Raw genomic sequence first — 21361 nt, 5'->3', positions numbered from 1 at the left:
AAATAATACTGTTTAGAAAAAAAAATTATTTAATTATTTATTCGATTGTGCATTAGATTGTACGTTAGAAAGAAATGCGGGAAAAAAATTAAAAAAAGTTGCAAGATGTAAGTCTAGAAGACGGAATCTTTATTATTCAAGCGATTCGCCTTACTTGATTAAAAACGCTTGTCTTCTTAGCATTTTTCGTACGTAGCATTTTTCGCGGGCTGGGGAAGTGACAAAATATAGCATGCTACGCAACATGGTGGAAAGAAACAAGGTGAGTTATTCTCGTGGTTGCGCAGTAGTCTAAAGGTAGTGGGGAGCGGACAGCCAATCATAGGGGGCCCATTTCATGAAAATTCAGTATGGCTGATGGCTGATGACATGCTTTATTAACGTATATAAAGTGTATACAGTGTTCCTCTTAAAAAAATATATAGTGTTCGTGCAGAGAGTTTTCTTAAATTTGGAAAAGACCGATGTGACCGTCGTGTAAGTAATAAATAAATATATAATATGAAGATTTGTTTAGAGTTTGGTGTAATATGTAATATTATGTGACTTTATCTTTGTAGACAGTATGCCGACCTGTTGCATTAAAAATTGTAATAGTCGCAGTATTTATTTATTTACAATATTGTTTTGATTTTTTAATCAGCTGTGAACGTTTGAATTTTGCGCGCATAAAATGGGTCCCCTGTGATTGGTTGACAAGCAAGTCCCCCAACTCTTTGCCGCCATTATGCGCAATAACTCACCTTGTTTCTTTCCACCATGCTACGCAACACGTGCGCACACGGACGCGTGACGTGCGGTTCTCGCTTGTGTAGTGCCCGCAAGAACTGGCGTTGCATGCGAATGTGAACACACGCAATTATGTAGTGCTCGAAAGTTAATTGTGCAATAATATACTTATTAAGCTATCAGAGTATTTACTGTGTTTTTGCAGGCTTCTAGCATTTTTACTTTGTTTCTGAAAGGCCAGGCTCAAGCTTTATTGCAGGGAAACCTGCCGTTTTTCGGTGAAAAGGGGGGCTAACCTCCCTGATCCCTTCACACGTGGCCGACATGCCTCGTTCTCGATCCCGTTCCCGCCTTAAAGGTAACAAAGGAAAATCTAAACTGCACGCCGGGGTAAGCAATTCTAAGAAAACTATCTCTATCATTAGTGATTCCAGTGATTCCGATACCGACGTGAATATTGATAATGATTTAACCTCTAAAGAAAGTACTAATATGTACCCTGACATCAGTAACAATTCAAAAAGTATTTCTGAAATAATTGGGGTTAATTCTTCCAACTCAAACCCAACGCATGATCACGCCACTATTTCTTCTGTCCCATCTACGTCTGGGATCAAAAGATCGGCCAACGATGACCATAATTCGGATATTGAGATCAAAAAATCCATTAAAGTCACCACATCTAATAACGCCAAAGACTCTTCTAGTCAAAAAAGTGAGACAATCAATGCTGTTGATAATCTAATTAAAAATAGATATGCACACACTAACCAAGGTCCATTTTATGTGTATATCCAATCCTCTTCTTCTCCTCTCTCACCCATTCATCCTCTCTATATAGGACGCTCTCTTACTAAGTGGGGTAAGAATGAATTTACAGAGGTAAAGAAGTTAGGTTTTTCTAAAATTTCTATCAAATTAAAGATCAAAAAGGCGGCTAACCTATTAGTTTTGCAACAGCCCTTCAAAGACCGCAATATGACATGCTTTATACCAAATTACAGAGTTTTTCGTCAGGGAATAATCCGCAATATCCCTACGGACATTGAATTAGAGGAACTCAAAACGAGAATTGACTGCCCAACTGAGATCACTGCCTTGAGGAGGCTCAACAGAAGAGTCTCTATCGAAGACGAGTCTGGTGGTAAATCCACCCAATTTGTACCTGCTAGGACTATAGTAATATTCTTCTTAAACCAAATTCTTCCCAAATATATCTACATATTTGGCGTAAGATATGAGGTCACTCCTTTTATTTCAAAAACTACAATCTGCTATTTTTGTTACAGATTTGGCCACTCAGCCACTCAATGTAGAGGCAAACCTCGTTGTTCTCATTGCGGACGATCAGACCACGACAGCTCAACTCCTTGCCTTAACATTGCGTCTCCACCATTTTGCGCGAACTGCAGAGGAGAACACTCTCCCATGGACCCTCTCTGTCCTGAATTTGCTATCCAGAAAAATGTTTAGCTTCTTGCAGCGGATAGGAACATTCCTCTTAAAGAGGCTAGAGACCTACTCTCAGGTAAAAATCATGATTTTAACTTGAGGAACGACATTTTTAATATCCCCCCTCTTGGTGGGAGCTCTTCCCCCGACTCACCACCTAGCTTTTCGCATTTTTCTTTACCTATCTTCAGATCTTCTTCTTATAATAATGACTCACCAGTCAGTTATAATGGTATTTCTTATGCGCAGGCGACGGATAGCTCCAACTCTTATAATAAAACCAACAAGCGTCCGTTTTCTAATATAAAGGGAATTCTTACCTCTCAGGCCCCTATTCGTCCTAATCAGGAAGGCCGAGGTTCTGGGCATGATTATTTACTCGAGCCTAATGATCGATCTCTCTTTAGACCTCCGGACAGGTGTGCTATCCCTTCTGAACGACCCAATACTAATCACCCCCTCTCTTCTCCTTCTGGCTCCCAAGAGAGTCAGCTAAATTTCATTCTGCAACTATTTACGCAGTTAATAGCTGCGGTCTCTAATATAAACCCATCTTTGTATAATTTTCTCATTAAATAGATCCTCTTTGCCTTATCCTTCCCGGGAAAAGAAACTTCGAAAACGACTTTCAATCCCTACAATAATTCTAATAATGGATAAGTCTTCATACAATAACATTAAAATATTCCAATGGAATGCTAGTGGACTGGTTTCTAAAAAGGGAGAACTCTTTAAGATCATTAATAACTATGATGTTATTGCCATTTCTGAATCGTGGTTAAATCCAAACTTTCATTTTTATATTCCAGGATTTACGATTTACAGAAAAGACTCACTTCGCAATAAATCTAGCGGACTATGTCTCATGATCCGTGACGACATCCAATCTATTGTCGATAATGAAATCATACATTATGAAGGAACCTTAGACACTCTTGGAGTTTCTCTTTCAACCGCACATGGACAGTTACTCATAGTCTCTCTTTATAAGCATCTAGAAGTTCGTATGGGATATGATCAATGGAATTCGCTTTTCTCCTCATTTACGAACTTTAAGAATGTAATAGTACTGGGCGATTTTAATGCTTATAACCTCTCTTGGGGTTGTGCTATTACCTCCTCTACAGGTAAATCACTTGAAGAAGCAGCATCGGATAATAACCTAGCTATTCTTAATAATGGTTCGGCAACCAGATTGACATCTCCACTTCAAAATAAAAGCGCTGTTGACCTCACATTTGTCAATCCTGATCTTATTCCTGTTTGCTCTTGGCAGGTTCTAGAAGACTCCATGAATAGCGATTGCTTTCCTATTGTTACTACTATTAATGCTACAATTCTCTACTCCAAAAGATTTTATCACAAAATAGATAATAATGCCACTGACTGGAAAATTTTTAAAGGGCACTTCGTTCTCCGAAAAGATGAAATTTCAACTAGATTTCAATGTGAGGACTTTGATGTCTTTGAGCAAATTCACTATCTCTCAACTCAATTCATCGAGGCAGTTAGTTCAGCCAATGGTAAACCTCTTCATACCAACTCTCAAACAACCTTTCGTTCAGTAAAAGGCCCCCCACCAGCTCCCTGGTGGAACCTTGACTGTAAATTAGCTGCTATTGAAAGGAAGACAGCCTTAAAAAATTTCAAAAAAATTCCATCCTTATCTAATTACATCTTTCTCAAAAGTAAAGAAGCTTTAGCCAAAAAAGTATTCCGTAAAGCTAAAAGTGAATCTTGGAGAAAATTCTGCAATGAAATTGAATTCAAAACAGCTCCTGGAAAGATCTGGAAAATTATTAAATGTTTCAAAAACCGTAATCTTTCCGATGTAAACTATCATCCAAACTCTAACAAAAAAAACGAAGAACTCAAGGGCATTATCCATTCTCTTTGTCCCGACTCTTGTGCTTCTACTTCTTTTGAAAATGTAGACCTTTATTCAGGAGAGTGTATACTCTCTCGACCAATTTCAGTGTCTGAGGATTCAGATGTAATAGCCAGAGTTAACTTACACTCGTCCCCGGGTATTGATGGTATTAGCTATCGCATAATTTCCCATCTTCCTAGTTTCATGCATGACCACATCTGCAAACTTTTTAATCAAATTCTTTCTTCAGGATCTTTCCCTCAGGATTGGAGGAAAACTTTGTCTTTCTAATCCCTAAAGCCACACCGGGTAAATATCGTCCGATATCATTAACCTCTTGTCTTCTTAAAGTCATGGAAAAAATCATCGCCTCAAGACTCCAATGGTGGTGTGAGCACAATAAAGTAATTGCTAAATCTCAATTTGGATTTTGTAGAGGTAAGTCATGTTATAACAACGTAGCACTTCTTTCAACAGAAATCTCTACTGGCCTCGCTCTAGCACAGTACACTCCATGCCTTTTCCTCGACATCAAAGGAGCGTTTGATAACCTTCTTCCCAACATCCTAATTCACATTTTAAGGGAACTGGATATTCCTGAAAGACTCTGCAAATTCATCTATAATCTCACCTCTTTTCGCACTCTCTTCTTCAACCTGAATGGAGAACTATCCCAACCATATCATACATATAAGGGCGTGCCTCAGGGCTCAGTATTAAGCCCTCTTCTCTTTAATCTATACATTAATAATTTACATAAACAAATATCTAATAACTGTCGCTTTCTTCAATTTGCAGATGACACGGCTATCTATATAAGAGGAAATAATATTGAGGAAAATCTCCTCAACCTATCTACATCCGCATCTAAAGTTGTAAGCTATCTTGAGGAAATTGGGTTGGAAATCTCCCCTTCCAAGTCATCCTTGGTTATTTTTACCAGGAAAAGGATAGATCCCTTCTCCTGCTGTATTGACGTCAACGGAAGTCTTATTGACTCAACTGATAGAGCCAAATTCTTGGGCATTCTCTTGGATTATAGATTTACAGGACACTTACACGTTAACTATCTTCACTCTAAAGGTATTAAGCTGCTTAACATACTTAAAATGCTAAGAGGTGTATGGTGGGGATCCCATCCCTCTGCTTTGCTAAATATCTACAAAATAGTCATACGTGCTTCCTTGGAATACGGAAATTTTGTTTTTTCCGGTGTTCCTTATAATCTATTTCAAAAACTTGAACACATACAGTTCCAAGCCCTAAGACTCGCACTTGGCTATAAGAAAACCACTCCAACTAATATCATTCTTGCTGAGGCTTGTATATTACCACTGTACACTAGATTCTTGCTTCTTACTCGAAGATACCTAATAAGGGCCTTCTCGCTAAAGAAACATCCGTTGATTACCAAATTGGAAAACCTTTCTGACATAACTTCTATTCACACCAGACATAACATTTCTAATTCTTTTCTTCTACTTAAGGCCTTTTTTTACTGTCGTACGTTTAAAAATTGTATCAAATCTGAACCCCTGGTTGCTGCTCATTCAATACCCTTTAATACTCTACTTTGGACACCTAACATCAGAATTACAGATAGATCCAACTTTGTTGAGAACTCTGACTCTAATCAGATCTTTAGATTAATTTATAATGACATAATCAGAGGAAAACATGTCTTTTATGCTGATAGATCCAAAAACTGCGGAAAGTACGGCAATTGATATTGCAATCGACCTCATAGTTTCCAACCAATTAAAAAGCTCAGTTATTTTCACTGACTCGCAAAGCATAGTCCGTTTTGTTGCAAATTGCTCGCCTCTACATTGCAAAAACGATCTAGCAGTTCATCTAAAAAATAAACTCTACTTCGCACATGCAATGGGGCTGCATATTGAGCTTATTTGGATCCCCGCTCATATAGGGATAGCTGGTAATGAAATGGTTGACCGTCTTGCCAATTTAGCCATAAGATATAGTAATAACTTAAATGCATTTATTCCTTATTCTGATTTTTTTCATCATTTTAAAGAAAAAGCATATTCAAGATTCTTCGCCTTTTTGGATCGCTGGAAAAATGTAAAAGGTTGTCATTACTTTAAACATTATTACAACAGAACCAAACAACCCTGGTTTCATCCCTTTCAATCTTCAGATAAAAAATTGATCTCTTCCTTAACTCGCATAAAAAACAACTACTACAACTTAAATGCTTCTCTTGCCAGATGTAATATTGTCGACTCTCCAAAATGTCAATGTGGCTATCAATCTGAAAACATTGAGCATGTTCTATGGAATTGCCCACTTTATAACATTGTTAGAGCTGCTTTTCGTTCGAAATTACTAAAAGCTGAAATCAACTCCTCTTATTCAACTACTATTCTACTAAAAAACCCAACTTTCGAAACCTTGCACGCTTTCGAAATTTTCCTAAGAATATCTAACCTCTCTTTTTAAATCTCCCGCTTCCTTTATCACCCCCCCCCTTCCGCCGAACCAGATGGCCGCAAGAGGGAAAAACCTTCGGAGCCACGCCATATTAAACTAAACTAAACTAAGGCCGGTATTCATAGTCCGTTCTTATATTTAAGATTGTCTTAAGCACGGACTTATATTCGCTCTCTTCGTCACACATAGATTGTGTCTGACGAAGAGAGCGAATATAAGTTCGTGCTTAAGACGATCTTGAATATAAGAACGGACTATGAATACCGCCCTAAGCAACGAAGAGTCTATGCCACAAGAACATATACCTCGCGAGCACTCTGGTAGGTTGTTGCGCCCATGGTATAAAGACAAGGGTATGCTCTTGCGCACGCGACCAATCAAAATTTTCAAAAGTGTGACGTCACAGATAAGCGGTAAATTTAAAACTACTGTTTCCAAGCAGCTTATATTAGCAGCATTCTCGTCACATATATTATTTTGATTTCAAATTTGCAGAAAAAAATCTATTTTGAAGTAATATTTTATGAACTAATAAATATCCTGTAATAAAGTATAATATAAATAAACATTATAAACTCAATATAAAAAAATTAAATATAAAATATAAATCAATTAATATAATAGAAAGGCATAGAGAGCCGTCGCGGGATGTTAGTGCGAAATTATAATTTTTCTTAAAGAAATTAATTTGTTAGTCTACGTGAGACTGTTAAATTTGGATGGTCTGATTGGCCCCGAGTGTGACGTCACACTTTGACTGCGCAGTGAGTGAATACGAGATGAGCATACCCTTGTATTTATACCATGAGCATACCCTTGTATTTATACCATGGTTGCGCCTACTTCGGTAGGCGCTGCGTAAAGATTCGGGATTCGCCGTGCTGGTCAAGGGGGCTTTGGCTCGGAGAGTTTAGAATAATTATGCACTTTAAATAGATTGAATAACTTTTATTCGGTATCTTCTTATTACACTTGTCACGTCACTCACTCGGCGATTGTACTACCGTGGCTACGCGTGTACGCGACGTGTCGTGCTTCGTCCGGAACCTTGCAGATTAATAACCCGCGGCGCCTTGTGTGCCGCCTTAATTTATACGGATCAGTATTTGGAACACAATGAGACTTGAACTATATCGATCCATTGTGTTACCAAAATGATCTGTTTAACCTACTTTAAACGCAAGTGACACTCGGGTTTCTAAGAACGAGTGCTCGCGTCAGCGCCTAATTGTTTAATAATTAAATAATTTCTGTCACAGGATTCTCGAGAAGTGGCCTCGATTAATGGCCTTCTAAATGTTTATTATTGTTATTGCCTAATTAACCTATAATTATTACGTTGTGGTCTTTCGACACATAACAAGGTCTACGCTTATAATCGCTGTTCAACTTGTTAAATTAAGGATTTATTACACTTAAATACAAATTTCTTAAATTGAAATATTTCTTTAAACAAAGTTATTTGCGAGAGAAAGCGTTAGAACGTATTTGTAAGAAAATTTTATCTATTTAAGAATAAGAAAACTATGCATACAGTATCGCATTCTTTGAAATCTAAAATATTCTTTAAGTTATCACATAAAATATTTTGGACAAAAAGTAATCTGTGCATAATTATAGATATCATCATATCGGTACCTGGACTGGTGCCTTCACACGCATGTATTGGACATGAATGCAGAAAAGGATCTCAATGCGTACCGTCGCACTATGGTAACAGCTATTCCTGTCGGTGTCAAACCGGCTGGCAAGGACGATACTGCGAGAAAAGTAATTTATTCTTTAACTATTTATTCTTTATGCTATTTATAAATAAGATAGAAACTATAGAACCAGATAATTGCGCGTCAGTATAGCACATAAGACTAGTTGTGTGAAAATATATTCTTGTAATTGAAAAGACTTTGGTATATTTTATATGTTTGTTACAAAATAATATATGCTGTATTTCATTTATAATAATATTATATGCGTTTTTTTAAACAATATTTTGACAAGAAAATTAACATCAATATTATAGCACCAACGTGTCGCAAGGAGCATACAAGGGAGTACTACAGTGAGAATAAATGTCGAAGTCGACGACCTGTGAAGCTTGCTAAATGTTGGGGAAGTTGTGGCAATTCGTGCTGTTTACCACGGAAGACTAAGCGGCGCAAGGTACATAGGATATTCAGAGATCGATTGAGACTCGTCGACGATCCGGTTTTCTATGCGGAACAATGCGTGGATTCTATTGTATAATTTTCAATTGTTTAGGAATATTCTCCGTTGCATATCAAATTCAGAGTAAATTAATAATGCATCAACATTTACATGTTATGAGACTCACTGCCCCATTATCTCGGTTGACAACGCATAAAGATGAATATTAAAGCCCGTATTCGTTCTTGTTTTTGATAATTGGCGTCAAATGCCGCATCAGGTATGACGGTCAAACAGAAGACAAAGTAAATCTACCCATCTTTCAAACCCGATTGATCGCGCATGAGTCGCTCGAAGCAACTGCGTCAATCATCGCAATTATGTTCATCAAGCTGGCAAATGATTCTTCCGCCGTTATTTGCCGATAACGATCGTACGGCGTCCATTATAAATTACGTATTAATTTTAGGTCCGATTAATTTGCACGGACGGCATGCGGTATACCAAGGACGTTGACCTGGTGCGCAAGTGCACGTGCACCCGCAAGTGTTACTAGCCAGTCGACGCATCGCGGCCCGAGTCTCGTCGATGCGTATCGAGACGTAAAATGAGAAGAATCCCCCGGATCCAAAGCAGCACTCCCGCTCATGCTTCCACGTGTCCTCGAAGGTGACGAAAACATGCAACGGGATGGCGAAGGCGAGCCACGGATATGCCGTCGGTATCCCTGTGCAACATCTTCATGGCACGCACATGGGCGAGAAAGTGCAGGCCAAAACTAGATGGACACATAGCCGGCTCAGTGTGATATGTATTATTAAAGAGAAGAGAAGAGAGAGAGAGAGAGAGAGAGAGAGAGAGAGAGAGAGAGAGAGAGAGAGAGAGAGAGAGAGAGAGAGAGAGAGAGAGAGAGAGAGAGAGAGAGAGAGAGAGAGAGAACGCGAAAGAAAGAAGAAGCAAAAGTATATTGTGCGTATATAGCTACGGACTATCGATATCGAAGCAGTTAAACATATACTAGGTATTATTCGTATATAATGATCCGATATAGGTATATAGCAAAGGCGGGCGGAAGGAAGAGTGGCGCGAGCGCGCGCGGACAATGTGTTCGTGTATTTGCGATCGCGGACCAAGCACGCGGACGCTTGCGCGTTCGTAAACGTTACGTACGAGTGCGTACGATTATGCCGTTGATTTAATACAGAAAGGACCTAACTGGTAATATAGGGGATATGTGGCTGTGTACAGACTTCCGTATTCTTACACGTATAGGATATACAGGGTGTCAGAATGATGGGACAAACGCTCGTGTACGGGTAGAGCGCAGTAAACTGAACATAAAAGTCCTTTACCGTTTTGCAATTTTCGCAATAATAAATAAGATATCAATTAAAAAGGATTAACGAATGATAGCGCGCGGCTAGACCGTGGGCTGTACGATCTAGGTGGATCAGCGGCGTGTCACACAACGACGAAAAATAACAGCGGTACGGAGATCCAACCTCACGCGCCATTTCCGCCCGCTCGTTGCTCGCGTGTACTCCTTTCACCATGCGCAGTTGTTTTTCGTTGCCGTGCGATACGCCGCTGATTCACCCAGACAGGCCACGGACAACACGCGTCTAGCCACGCACCCTGGGACACCCTGTTATGCGCCGTTTTTGGTTAATATGATTCCCGATGGCGATTGTAGCCATTCTAATGTTTCTTTAATTATTAATTCATGTTGATTGTTCAACATAACTTTCCATTTTAAAAACACTCTTTTAACCTTTTTTATAACATTGGTGGAAATCCTTGATGAAGTATAAGATTGTGGATAATCTTTGCTAATATTTGTATTAGCGGATACAGAGCTCGAGGCACACTTTACGGAAAGAGTATCTGGTAGGAAAAACTGTGCATAACTGTCCTGCACAGTCGATGCTGCTTTTTTGCTTTATCTTTTGCTAAACTTCATCATTGTTCACGGATGTGTAACTCAGATTTGTCATTTCACTCTTCAAGTCATCATCGCTATCGGTAATAGGAGTAAACCAATGAAATGTTATCGGACATCCCTGGTTAACGTATGTTCTCCATAGCAGATAAACATTTTCCCAGTCATCGGTAAAACCGTTGTAAAATTTTCCGCGTACATAATTCGGCAAAGAGTGACGAATGATTAATCACTTGTCACTTCCACGCAGATTTGCCGAATTATGTACGCGGAAAATTTTACAACGGCTTTCCCGATAACTGGGAAAATGTTTATCTGCTATGAAGAACATACTGTTGTGCCCGCGGAACGAGATATCGCACACGTCAACGGAACTTGCAAAATTAAGTACACAACACAACACTTTTATGAAAAGAGAACACTTTAATAACAAACACAGAACTCAACAAATAGTAACCAGGAATACAATTTAAATATCAGAGCTGTCATAGACGTCCGCCCGAGCAGACAGCTACCGAAGATCTCACATATGATAGTTTGTTTATAAATTGTCATAAAGACCCTTTAAACCGTTAATCAATATTGTCTTGACAACAAATATAAGAAAGATTCTTGTTATTTACAAATGCCATATAACTTCAACTTTATAGTGACCGATTGATATTATCGGTTCGTCAGCTGTAACACACAGCATCAACGGCGAAAAGCACGGGCGCAACACTGCCCCTCTTCTTCAAGATTGTCGTCCCGACAATTATTCTTGAAATCAATCCAGGAAGGTTAATTGTTGTCTTCGAACTTCTAGTGTCGACTCCACGGCATTTTAACGACTTCCTGCTCTACCTTGTGCTGCTGCATCAAGTTACCGAGCGCCGCTATTTTGATCCCAATCAAACACCTTTGAATTCGAAAATCGTCGACTCCGGGGTACTCTCTTGGTTTCTTGCTCTACCTTGTGCTGTTGCAACAAGTTACCGAGCACCAATCCAGGTCCCAATCGATTAACTTCCTCTCGCCGTCTTTAATTCCTTATGCTGCTGCTCTTCAAAATTCTTCGGACAAGAGAGGGATATCTACCGTGGACCCATCGCCCTAAGAAGGACTTCTCAAGTCCCTGCCTCAGCATTTGCTCTTCGGCTCACGGGAAAACCACCGTTAAAAACCGTGGGCGAGGCAGTCCTTGTTGAAAATGAAATTCTTTGTTTGAAAAATGTCCGGAAAATTTTCTTGAAAACGAGAAAGAAATCCATCTCTCCAGATTTATTCCTCCAAAGAAGTTTCTTACCTTAAAATTGCATAAAAACTTACAACAGATAAATTATCCATTTAAAATAAATATTTACATTAACCAAATTTTTTTTTTTTTAAATGATTCGACACATTCTTTTTTTACCGAATTAACCCCGATTAATTTGACAAAATTTAATTTATTTACTCTTCTTTTTTAAGTAAAGTCGGACATTCCGCTCGAAAATGTCCCGATTTCTCACACTGCCAACATTCTTTTTCCTCTTTTCTTTCAATTTTATAATTTCTATTTCTATTTTCTCCGAATTTTTCTTCATATTTTTTTTCCGAAAAATAACTTTTATTAATTTTTTTTATTGTTTTGGCTCTTTCTATAGCTAACTTTAAAGAGGTTATCCCCTCTAGTTGTAGTGTTTGTTTAATAAATCCATCATTGATTGCACTAATCATGAAGAATAGAGATCAGGAAACCGAACTAGGCTTTCAGAAATGCGACCAAAATCAGGTTTCTGAAGTAATACTGGTGGTACTCGATAAGCGGCGTTTGAATCGCAAAACTCCTCACATATACATATACGCTTGCGTATACATACACACGAACGAAAGATGTAAAAAATAGAGAGGTTACTGTGAGGTTGACTGTGAGGACGGTGTCGTGGAACGCAAGCGACATCTCGATTAGCATTTTAAACTAATTCAGATGACCACTTTTGAGCTCATAATCTAACGCCATCGCCTATTAAGTTCGGCCTCCTATTCTCTATTCTTCATGGCACTAATAAACTATGCGCAAGCTATTTTTTCACGAACTTCCTCAGAACACTTTGAATATGCTAATCTTGACAATCGTTCGATATCTGCGCCAAAATTTGAAAGATTTTCTCCGAATTTCTGCCGCCGATTAGTAAACTGTGTATAATAAGTTTCCGAAAGATGTCCATCTCCAAATTGTAACTCCAATTTCGATTTTAAATCTCTATATTGCAAATTTTCTATTTCTATAACGCAATCTAATACCGATCTAGCTTTTCCCCTTAAACAGGAAGCTAACGCGACAGTTTTAGTATTTTCCGACTAAAAATTCGCTTTTGCTATCAAATCGAACTGAACGAAGAATTCTCTTAATGATCCCGTCCCATCAAACGTATCTGGTTTTAATTTAAACCCTAACTCTTTAGAAATTGATTCCCGCGTATCTAATTCGTTTACTCTCGCTGCCCTGTTCGATATCCTATCGCTATCTCTTAAATTTGAATGACTTAGCTGTATTTCGTCCATCCGTTGAAGCCGCTTCTCCATTCCTCATAGCATCCTGTCCCGCTGACAAAGCTGCACTTGAAATTCCTCCTGCTGTTGTAGTCGTTCTGCGTGAAGCTTCTGTATTTCCCGCATAGCAATTTGGAGTGCCGAAGTCTTGGACGATGATGTCTTTTCAGCAGAACCCAGTGGCGTTATTCCTCACAGCTGCGGTCTTTTCCGTGACACTATTCCAGCTTCATTTGCTTTCCGTTCTGTCATCATGCTTGATTTATCCCGGACGAGCTCCTAAATGTTGCGCCCGCGGAACGAGATATCGCACACGTCAACGGAACTCGCGAAATTAAGTACACAACACAACACTTTTATGAAAAGAGAACACTTTAATAACAAACACAGAACTCAACAAATAGTAACCGGGAATACAATTTAAATATCAGAGCTGTCACAGACGTTCGCCTGAGCAGACAGCTACCGAAGATCTGACATATGACAGTTTGTTTATAAACTGTCATAGAGACCCTTTAAACCGCTAATCAATATTGTCTTGACAACAAATATAAGAAAGATTCTTGTAATTTACAAATGCCATATGACTTCAACTTTATAGTGACCGATCGATATTATCGATCGGTTCGTCAGCTGTAACACACAGCATCAGCGGCGAAAAGCACGGGCACAACAATACGTTAACCAGGGATGTCCGATAACATTTCATTGGCTTACTCCTATTACTGATAGCGATGATGACTTGAAGAGTGAAATGACAGATCTGAGTTACACATGCGTGAACAATGATGAAGTTGTTCCCAGAACAAAGTCTCACAAATTAGCTGAACGTATAAAGAGAATACTTTGGATACCAATTATTTAAATTCATCTTTGAATTCTAGAATGTCACATACTTCTTTGGCCGAGAGCGAGATTTTAACTTCCGGTAGTATTCTCAGAAGCCAACTCTTGGAGAAGAAGCATTACAATACTAATAATGAAAAAATAATGGCTACATCCAGTGTCAAAATTGCACAGTGCAACGTTAACAAAGATCAATTTGATCAATTTCTTACGCCACCTCCGGTAGGCAGTACAATTTATCACACACATGGAAAAACGCAAGACAGGATTCATATGTCGTCAAATGGCAAAAAAGCAACATCGACTGTGCAGGACAGTTATGCACAGTTTTCTCTACCAGATACTCTTACCGTGAAGTGTTCACATGTGTTTTTTAAATGGAAAGTTATGTTAAATAATCAACATGAATTAATAATTAAAGGAACGTTAGAATGGTAAGTAGACAAAATGTAGACATCATTAATTCACTTCTTTGAATATTAACGTTTTATTTTTTTCAATAGCGGAAAAATTGCACAGCAAGCCTATATCAAGAAGATACACCGCAACATGTATTGAATCGAAATTCAAATATGAAATGCTAACGCCGACGGTATTTAAATTTTGAAGTCTTATAACTCAGGAAGATCTCAACTAAAAAGAGTTTGTAATCAGTGTTTCGAAAACGCCTTGACGTCAGCTACAAGAATATGAAATAAAAAGTAAGGGTTTCAATTTAAAAAATTTAAGTCGACCTTGACATGACCTTCACGACGCCATTCAAGGTCAATCGCATATGCCCATGTAATGCATTACTTGATCACCAACAACTTTTGTTTGAAACATTTTTTTAAATAACCACTTTCCTCGTTTTTAAATGGGTGTGTACGAATGGTCTGAAACACCCGGTATATGTATATACAGGGTGTCCCATTTAACTTAAGACAACTAAATATTTCGAAAAATAAGCATTGTACAAATAAATGTCCCAAATAAACTTTTAATATTATCAAGGGGGACGTCTGCCTGTGTAAAAATTAACCTGTCCCCACCACCCCTTGGGGGTGGGGCGGGTGGCAACTTTGAAATTTCAAATGGGAACCCCCATTTTTTATTGCAGATTCGGATTTCTTGGAAAAAATACGTAAGTTTTGTCCGAGACATTTTTTCGAATCGTGATAGATGGCGCTGTAATCAGTGAAATTAGTTTTTGCCATTTTCTCTCACCATCGGGGTGCTTTATTTCGGTGAGTCCCCTCGTCTCTCACTATTCAATTACAATAAATGCTCGAAATGATGACCTTCTATTTCGATGCATTTATTAACTCGAGCTTGGAATGCTTGTACACATGTAGAAAGTGTATCTGGCGTTATTTGTGCGCAAGCATATCTAATACGTTCCACCATGTTTTCTCGAGTATTTGATACTTCTGTATACACTTTTTTTTTAAGGTAATCCCACAAAAAGAAATCTGGTGACGTAAGGTCTGGCGATCTGGCAGGCCAATTTACCGGACCACCTCTACCGATCCAGCAATCATTGTAATTACGATTTAACACTTCTCGTACTATTGCTGAATAATGTGCTGGACAACCATCATGCTGGAACCACATGTTCTGTCGCACTTCGAAAGGTACATCTTCCAACAGAATCGGTAGTTTATCTTGCAATAAGTTACGGTATTTTTCTCCGTTCCATGTACCTTCAATAAATACGGGACCGATTAATTTGTCACCTATGATTCCGCACCAAACGTTAACGGACCAAGGACGCTGATGCTCAACTTCACGTAACCAGTGTGGGTTTTTCACACTCCAGTAATGCATGTTTAACGATTAACATTGCCATGGTTCGTGAAAGTTGATTCGTCGGAGAACATTACTCGATAAAAGAATTGTGGGTCTCTTTGTATTTGTGTGAGTGCCTAATTGCAAAACACCATTCGATTATTAAAATCATCGCCATGAAGTTTCTGATGCATTGAGATATGATAGGGATGGAATTTGTGATGCTTTAGGATTCTCGAAACACTAGTACGAGAAATTCCTGAATTACAAGATACCTCTCGAAGACTGACATGGGAGTTATGGGCTACTGCAGCTAGCACAGCAATTTGATTGTTCTCCCCCGTGGCAGTCGCTCTACGGGTTTTTTTTTAGCTGTTACATTTCCTTCGGTAGTAAATTGTTTAACCAAACGAAAAAAAGTAGCACGTGATCGTGGCCTATCAGGGAAACGGTCAGCATAGAGGGTAACAGCTTCGTAACAAGTAGCTAGCGTACGTATTACTGAAATTTACTTGACTTGAAATTTAAAGAATCCAATTATTGAAGAATTGTTCTGACTTAATTTCTTTCATTTATTTTGTTTCTCCTTTTCAGTATTCTCAGTATTTCAAAAATTTACTACATATGTAGATGCCTCATAGTTTTGGTACGCTAGCTACTTGTTTTTTTACGGACGCGTTCTTTATTTCAGCAAATAAATAATGGATTATTTATCTTTAGAGAAGAAAGTTGAAATAATTTTGATTTATGGTGAGTCTGGAAGAAATATCGACGAAGCTGTTACCCCCATAAAGCACCCCGATGGTGAGAGGCGAGGGGACTCACCGAAATAAAGCACCCCGATGGTGAAAGAAAATGGCAAAAACTAATTTTCACTGATTACAGCGCCATCTATCACGATTCGAAAAAATGTCTCGGACAAAACTTACGTATTTTTTTTCCAAGGAATCCGAATCTGCAATAAAAAATGGAGGTTCCCATTTGAAATTTTAAAGTTGCCAGCCCTCCCCAGTGGGCGGTGGGGGCGGGTTAATTTTTACACAGGCAGACGTTCCCCTTGATAATATTAAAAGTTTATTTAGGACATTTTTTCGTACAATGCTTATTTTTCAAAATATTTAGATGTCTCAAGTTAAATGGGACACCCTGTATAAGGCACCTTTGTGCAAAGGAGGATTTTATCTTTTTTCTTTTATTTTATTATTTATTTATTTTATTTAATCTTTGCCTTGCGGATTAGGATGACTTCCGGTACATAATAACATTATTCATTTAATACAAAAACAGATTGAATAAACAACTCAAAAATTTACAAATTTAAAATCGTAAAATCCTAAATTTAAATCTAAATCTAAACTTTAACTATAAAATTCTATTCTAAAATCTAAAGATCTACAGATCTAAAAATCTAATATCTCGTAAAACAACTAAACTAGTAATACTAATACCAATAAAATAAATAACATCTAGAATAAACTCTGAAATAAGCTATTACACTTTTCAATTTTTTGGCTTTAACTTTATATATCTATTTTGTCTCTCTGTTTGTCCTGTCTTTCCTTTCTTTCCTTTTGTGACTTCCTTCCTTTCTTCTCTTTCTTCCGATTCCTTTCCTTTCTTCTCCAGTATTTTATCTTCTCTTATTCTATCTATCCGTTTCATCATTTTCCTTCCTTTTCCGTTTTCTTTCAAAAACTCTTCTACTGTCATTTCGTTCTTTGTCTCTTCGCATTCCTTCAAGATATGTAATATATTTTCTATTCCTTCTCCGCATATTCTACATCTCCTTTCTGCCTCCTCCAACCAGTGTTGACTCCCTTTCGTTTCGCTCCCACATCTGTATCTCGCTATCATATTCCTTTTTTTCTTATTTCTTTTTCCTCTCAGATATATATTGGTGTTCCTTCTGTCATTATGTTTTTATATATTTTATTGTATTTTGATTTTTTTATTTTTTTCTTCTTATCTGTTCTTCTTTTCTTGCTATTCTTTCCATTATTTCCCGCACCATCTTTTTCGTTTCTTCCTTCTCTCTCTTTTTATTTAATTTCTCTTTGCTTATTTTGGCCTCCTCTAACACTTCCTTTTCCATTTGCTTTCCTCCTTGCTTTTTCTCTCTTTTTCTAGTTCCTTTATGCATTCTACTACTAGCTTCTTTTCTGTCTTCCTCGCCGTTTCCTCATACTTAATGGCTCTCATCATAACTTCCATCCTTAATTCCCTCATCTTCGTTTCCTCCTTCAGAATATAATTCGGTGTCCTTCTATCCAGTCCAAGAATCCACTTTACATATTTTCTCTTTATCCCATCTAGTCTTTCTTCCTTGTTCCATCCCCATATTTCTGCTCCGTATAATGCTATGCTTCCTACCAATGCGTTAAACATCTTCATTCTTCTTATATAATCATCCCTGAATAATCTTTCTCCGATGCTCCATGTCGTTTTCATCGCTATCGTTGCTCTTCTTATTCTTTCCGTTATATGTTTCTTTGCTCCTCCATTCTTTTGCATAATGTATCCTAAATATCTCATTTTCTTTATTTCTTCTATGGCTTCTTCTCCCCATCTCCAATCTCTTTTCCCTACTCGTCCTCTTCCTCTCTCAAACACCTACACCTTCGATTTTTCTGGACTCAAGATTAAATCCTGCTTTTTTATATATTTTTTAAACCGTTTTATCATTCCTTTCAAGTCCTGCTCACTTTGTGCCACTAGAATAATATCGTCCGCGTACATGATGGTCCAAAACTTTTCTTTGCTTACTATTATCCCTCCCGTCTGTTCTTTCCTCATTTCTGCCTCCAAGTTCATAATATATATATTAAATAACGTAGGGCTCATAGGACATCCTTGCATCACTCCTGTACTTGTCTAAAACTCCTCCGATTTTCTTTCTCCTATTTTCACTATATCTTCGTTTCTTTGTAAGTTTCCATGATTCTCTTCCTCAGTTTTCTTTCTCCTATTCCTGTCCTTTTCAGCATCTTTCCTAATTTTATCCTATCTACTTTATCGAACGCTGCTTTAAGATCCGCGAAAAATGCAAATATCTTTCCCTTCTTCTTCATTAATTCTCTATTTACTATGTAATTCAAAATTGCGTCTGTCGTTCCTCTTTCTTCTCTGAATTCAAACTGTCCTTCCTCCAGCTTCTTTTCTATTTCCTTCCTTAATCTCTCATTTAATATATTCGCGTAGATCTTGTATGCCGTGTCCATCAATGTCACTCCCCTGTAGTTTTTCGTCTCTTCTTTCTCTCCTTTCTTATATATTGGACTAATTAGTCCTTTATTTCATTTTTCTGGGATTCCTCCCTCCTTCCATATTCTATTTATTAATCTCAAAAATACCTCTCTTACTTCCTCCGACATCAATCTCCACGCTTCGTTCTCTATCCCATTCTCCCCTGGTGTTTTTCCTTTCTTTAATTTCCTCAGTTGCCTTACTAACTCCTCCCTCGATATTTCTTTATCTTCTTCATCAGTTTTCTGTATCCTTTCCTCTTCTCTTCTCTCCTTTTTCAAAATCTTCTTTTCTTTTGTTCCTCCTAACAATTCCATAAACTGGGCATTCCATTTTTTCATTTCTATATTCTCGTCTATTCCTTCTCTTTTCTTCCTGAATTTATTTATATATTTCCACGCCTCTTTCTCTGTTCTTATTAATTTTATTTTTTGTTCTTCTTCCTCTTCATGCTTTCTCTTTTCTTCTTCACACCATTTTCTATATTCCTTCCTTTTTTCCACATATTTCTTTTTGTTGATCTTGCCTTTTTCCAGTTTTTTCAATTCTTTTTTCAGCTCCCTCTTTTTTATTTTCCATTCTTTGCTATGCCATTCCTTTTTTCCTAATTTCCATGGTATTATTCTTTTATCCATTTTCATAATAAAATCTCTTACTTTCTCTTCCATTTTCTTCCACATCTCTCCATTCTCCGTCTTCTTGCATACTCATCCTTTACATTTTCCATGGTAGTACTCTACTCCTTCTTCTGACCATATGCTTCTTTCGATCTTGACCATATTACTTTTTCTCATCTTTCTCTTTTCTCTACCTTCCAATTCCACTTCCACCGGTACATGATCCGACTCTGTTCTGTTACCTTTCTCCACTTTCTTTACCTCTTCAATTGCCTTTTCATTCGATACTACATAGTCTATCACTGATGTTCCCAACTCTCCAATATATGTCTATCCACCTTCCTTCTCGAAACTTTTATTTAGAATCATCCTCTCTCTCTTTTATTTTATTTATCATTACTCTTCCTTCACTATTTATCACTTTGTCTTTTGATCTTCTTTTCTCTTCTTCCTTTTTTTATTCCTATCGGTCCTCCTTCTGCCCCTGTTCTCGCATTGAAATATCCTCCTAACATCAGATAGCCTTTCTTTTCCTTTTCTATTTCTTTTCTTATATTATCCAATGTTTCCTCATTATTTTGACTGTATAATGTGACAATTCTCCTTCTATTTTTATTGTATATAAAATTAATCTCTATCACTCCTTTATTTATTTCCTTTACCTTAATTCCTTCCAAATCCTTCTTTATTGCTGTTATGATTCCACCTTTAGCTCTTCTCTTTATATTTTCCTTTATTGCCGGTATACCATTCCATTCATATCTATTCGACACTTTCTTACTGATCTTCTTCCATTTGTCCTCCTCTATCTATGTTTCTGTTAATCCTATTATGTCAAAATCTTCCAAATAGTCCCATGTTTTTTCACAGTTATTTGATAATCCTGCTATATTCCAGAAACAAATTCTTAAATTCCCCTCTCCATCCTCCTCCTCTTCTTCGTCCTGTTTCTTTTTTTCTCATTCCTTTCTCACTCTCTTTTCCTCTTTCAATTTTTCTTCTTTCTCATTCCATCTGTACCATTTTCCATTCAAATAGATCTTCTTGTATCCAATTTTTGCTTTGCTGTCTTCTTTCTCTCTTTCTTCTCTTGCCTTTTCTCTTAATTTTTGTTGAATCTCCCGCTCTCTTTTTGTTAAATCATCTTTTATTATGATACCCTTCTTCAGCTCTTTCTTTTTATTCATGATCTCTCTTTTTTGCTCCCAGTTTTCTATCTCTGCCAACACTAAATTTCTTCTTTTATTTTGTCTTATTTTTCTTGTCTTACTTATCTTTGCCTTCACTTTTAGGTTATCCTCTAAAAATTCTATCACTTCCTGCTTTAAATTCTCCTTTTCTCACTTCACACTTTTTATTACAATATTATTCCTTCTATCCTCTCTCTTCTTTTTTTTATTTATCCATTCCATCGTTGCTATTCTTCTCTCCAGTGATTCTTTCTCTTTTCTCCACTCTTCTCTTTCTTTCTTTCTTTCTTCCTCCCTCCCTTTCTCTTCTCTCTTTTATTATTTGTTCTGAAGGATATGGATAAAGGCAACTAGGAAACTTTTCAATTTTTCCCGGTGGAAGCGTTCTTTAGAGATATTCTCACTATAAGCGAAGAGATCCTTCGCCACGTCGACAGTCCTTCACGACAACGTGTTTTCGGTCTCGCGTGCGCGAGCGACTCCGAATTTAACCGGCCGTAATAAATCGACTGTACTCATGTACTTGAGAAATCACTTTATTAAATAAACAATACGTATGATTGCTGGCTCCGAATTACAACTTCGCTTTCGGCAGTCA

General features: G+C 37.6%; 4 protein-coding genes and 1 pseudogene across 4 annotated transcripts; 2 read left to right on the top strand and 3 right to left on the bottom strand.

The window, feature by feature from the left end:
* The first annotated feature begins 258 nt into the window (after positions 1–258).
* LOC136999382 (uncharacterized) lies at positions 259–3637 on the top strand. Its single transcript, XM_067353296.1, has one exon. It carries the CDS (start codon positions 1054–1056, stop codon positions 2200–2202), a length of 1149 nt encoding a protein of 382 aa, XP_067209397.1. The 5' UTR covers positions 259–1053; the 3' UTR covers positions 2203–3637.
* A 2956-nt stretch (positions 3638–6593) lies between these two features.
* On the top strand, positions 6594–10459 carry LOC136999383 (protein slit-like). Its single transcript, XM_067353297.1, has 4 exons — positions 6594–6822; positions 8123–8272; positions 8523–8662; positions 9117–10459. Exons 1-4 carry the CDS (start codon positions 6759–6761, stop codon positions 9201–9203), a joined length of 441 nt encoding a protein of 146 aa, XP_067209398.1. The 5' UTR covers positions 6594–6758; the 3' UTR covers positions 9204–10459.
* A 4151-nt stretch (positions 10460–14610) lies between these two features.
* Positions 14611–18161, bottom strand: LOC136999561 (uncharacterized; annotated as a pseudogene).
* Positions 18162–18619: 458 nt separating this feature from the next.
* Positions 18620–19636, bottom strand: LOC136999559 (uncharacterized). Its single transcript, XM_067353896.1, has 2 exons — positions 19064–19636; positions 18620–18976 (listed from the first exon to the last, which is right to left on the bottom strand). The coding sequence occupies exons 1-2, from the start codon at positions 19634–19636 to the stop codon at positions 18620–18622; spliced, it is 930 nt and encodes a 309-aa protein (XP_067209997.1).
* A 27-nt stretch (positions 19637–19663) lies between these two features.
* Positions 19664–20760, bottom strand: LOC136999558 (sperm-associated antigen 17-like). Its single transcript, XM_067353895.1, has 3 exons — positions 20548–20760; positions 19995–20382; positions 19664–19875 (listed from the first exon to the last, which is right to left on the bottom strand). The coding sequence occupies exons 1-3, from the start codon at positions 20758–20760 to the stop codon at positions 19664–19666; spliced, it is 813 nt and encodes a 270-aa protein (XP_067209996.1).
* Positions 20761–21361: the final 601 nt, after the last annotated feature.

The sequence above is a fragment of the Linepithema humile genome, chromosome 4 (genome assembly GCF_040581485.1).
Source record: "Linepithema humile isolate Giens D197 chromosome 4, Lhum_UNIL_v1.0, whole genome shotgun sequence".
Taxonomy (NCBI): domain Eukaryota; kingdom Metazoa; phylum Arthropoda; class Insecta; order Hymenoptera; family Formicidae; genus Linepithema; species Linepithema humile.
The sequence above is the reverse complement of the archived record's forward strand: the minus strand, read 5'-3'. Positions and strand labels throughout refer to the sequence as shown.

Bases quoted from the DNA above. Each gene is read 5' to 3' on its own strand.
- LOC136999383 (XM_067353297.1), top strand. From the start codon at position 6,759: ATGAATACCGCCCTAAGCAACGAAGAGTCTATGCCACAAGAACATATA. The intron at 6,823-8,122 runs GTAGGTTGTTGC...GCATAATTATAG, and splicing joins TATACCTCGCGAGCACTCTG to ATATCATCATATCGGTACCT. The intron at 8,663-9,116 runs GTACATAGGATA...TATTAATTTTAG, and splicing joins GGAAGACTAAGCGGCGCAAG to GTCCGATTAATTTGCACGGA.
- LOC136999558 (XM_067353895.1), bottom strand. From the start codon at position 20,760: ATGAATAAAAAGAAAGAGCTGAAGAAGGGTATCATAATAAAAGATGAT. The intron at 20,383-20,547 runs GTGAGAAAGGAA...ACAGAAACATAG, and splicing joins AATTGAAAGAGGAAAAGAGA to ATAGAGGAGGACAAATGGAA. The intron at 19,876-19,994 runs GTGATAAATAGT...TGGGAACATCAG, and splicing joins AAAGAAGATCAAAAGACAAA to TGATAGACTATGTAGTATCG.
- LOC136999382 (XM_067353296.1), top strand. From the start codon at position 1,054: ATGCCTCGTTCTCGATCCCGTTCCCGCCTTAAAGGTAACAAAGGAAAA.
- LOC136999559 (XM_067353896.1), bottom strand. From the start codon at position 19,636: ATGTGGAAGAAAATGGAAGAGAAAGTAAGAGATTTTATTATGAAAATG. The intron at 18,977-19,063 runs GTATTTTTGAGA...CCAATATATAAG, and splicing joins TGTCGGAGGAAGTAAGAGAG to AAAGGAGAGAAAGAAGAGAC.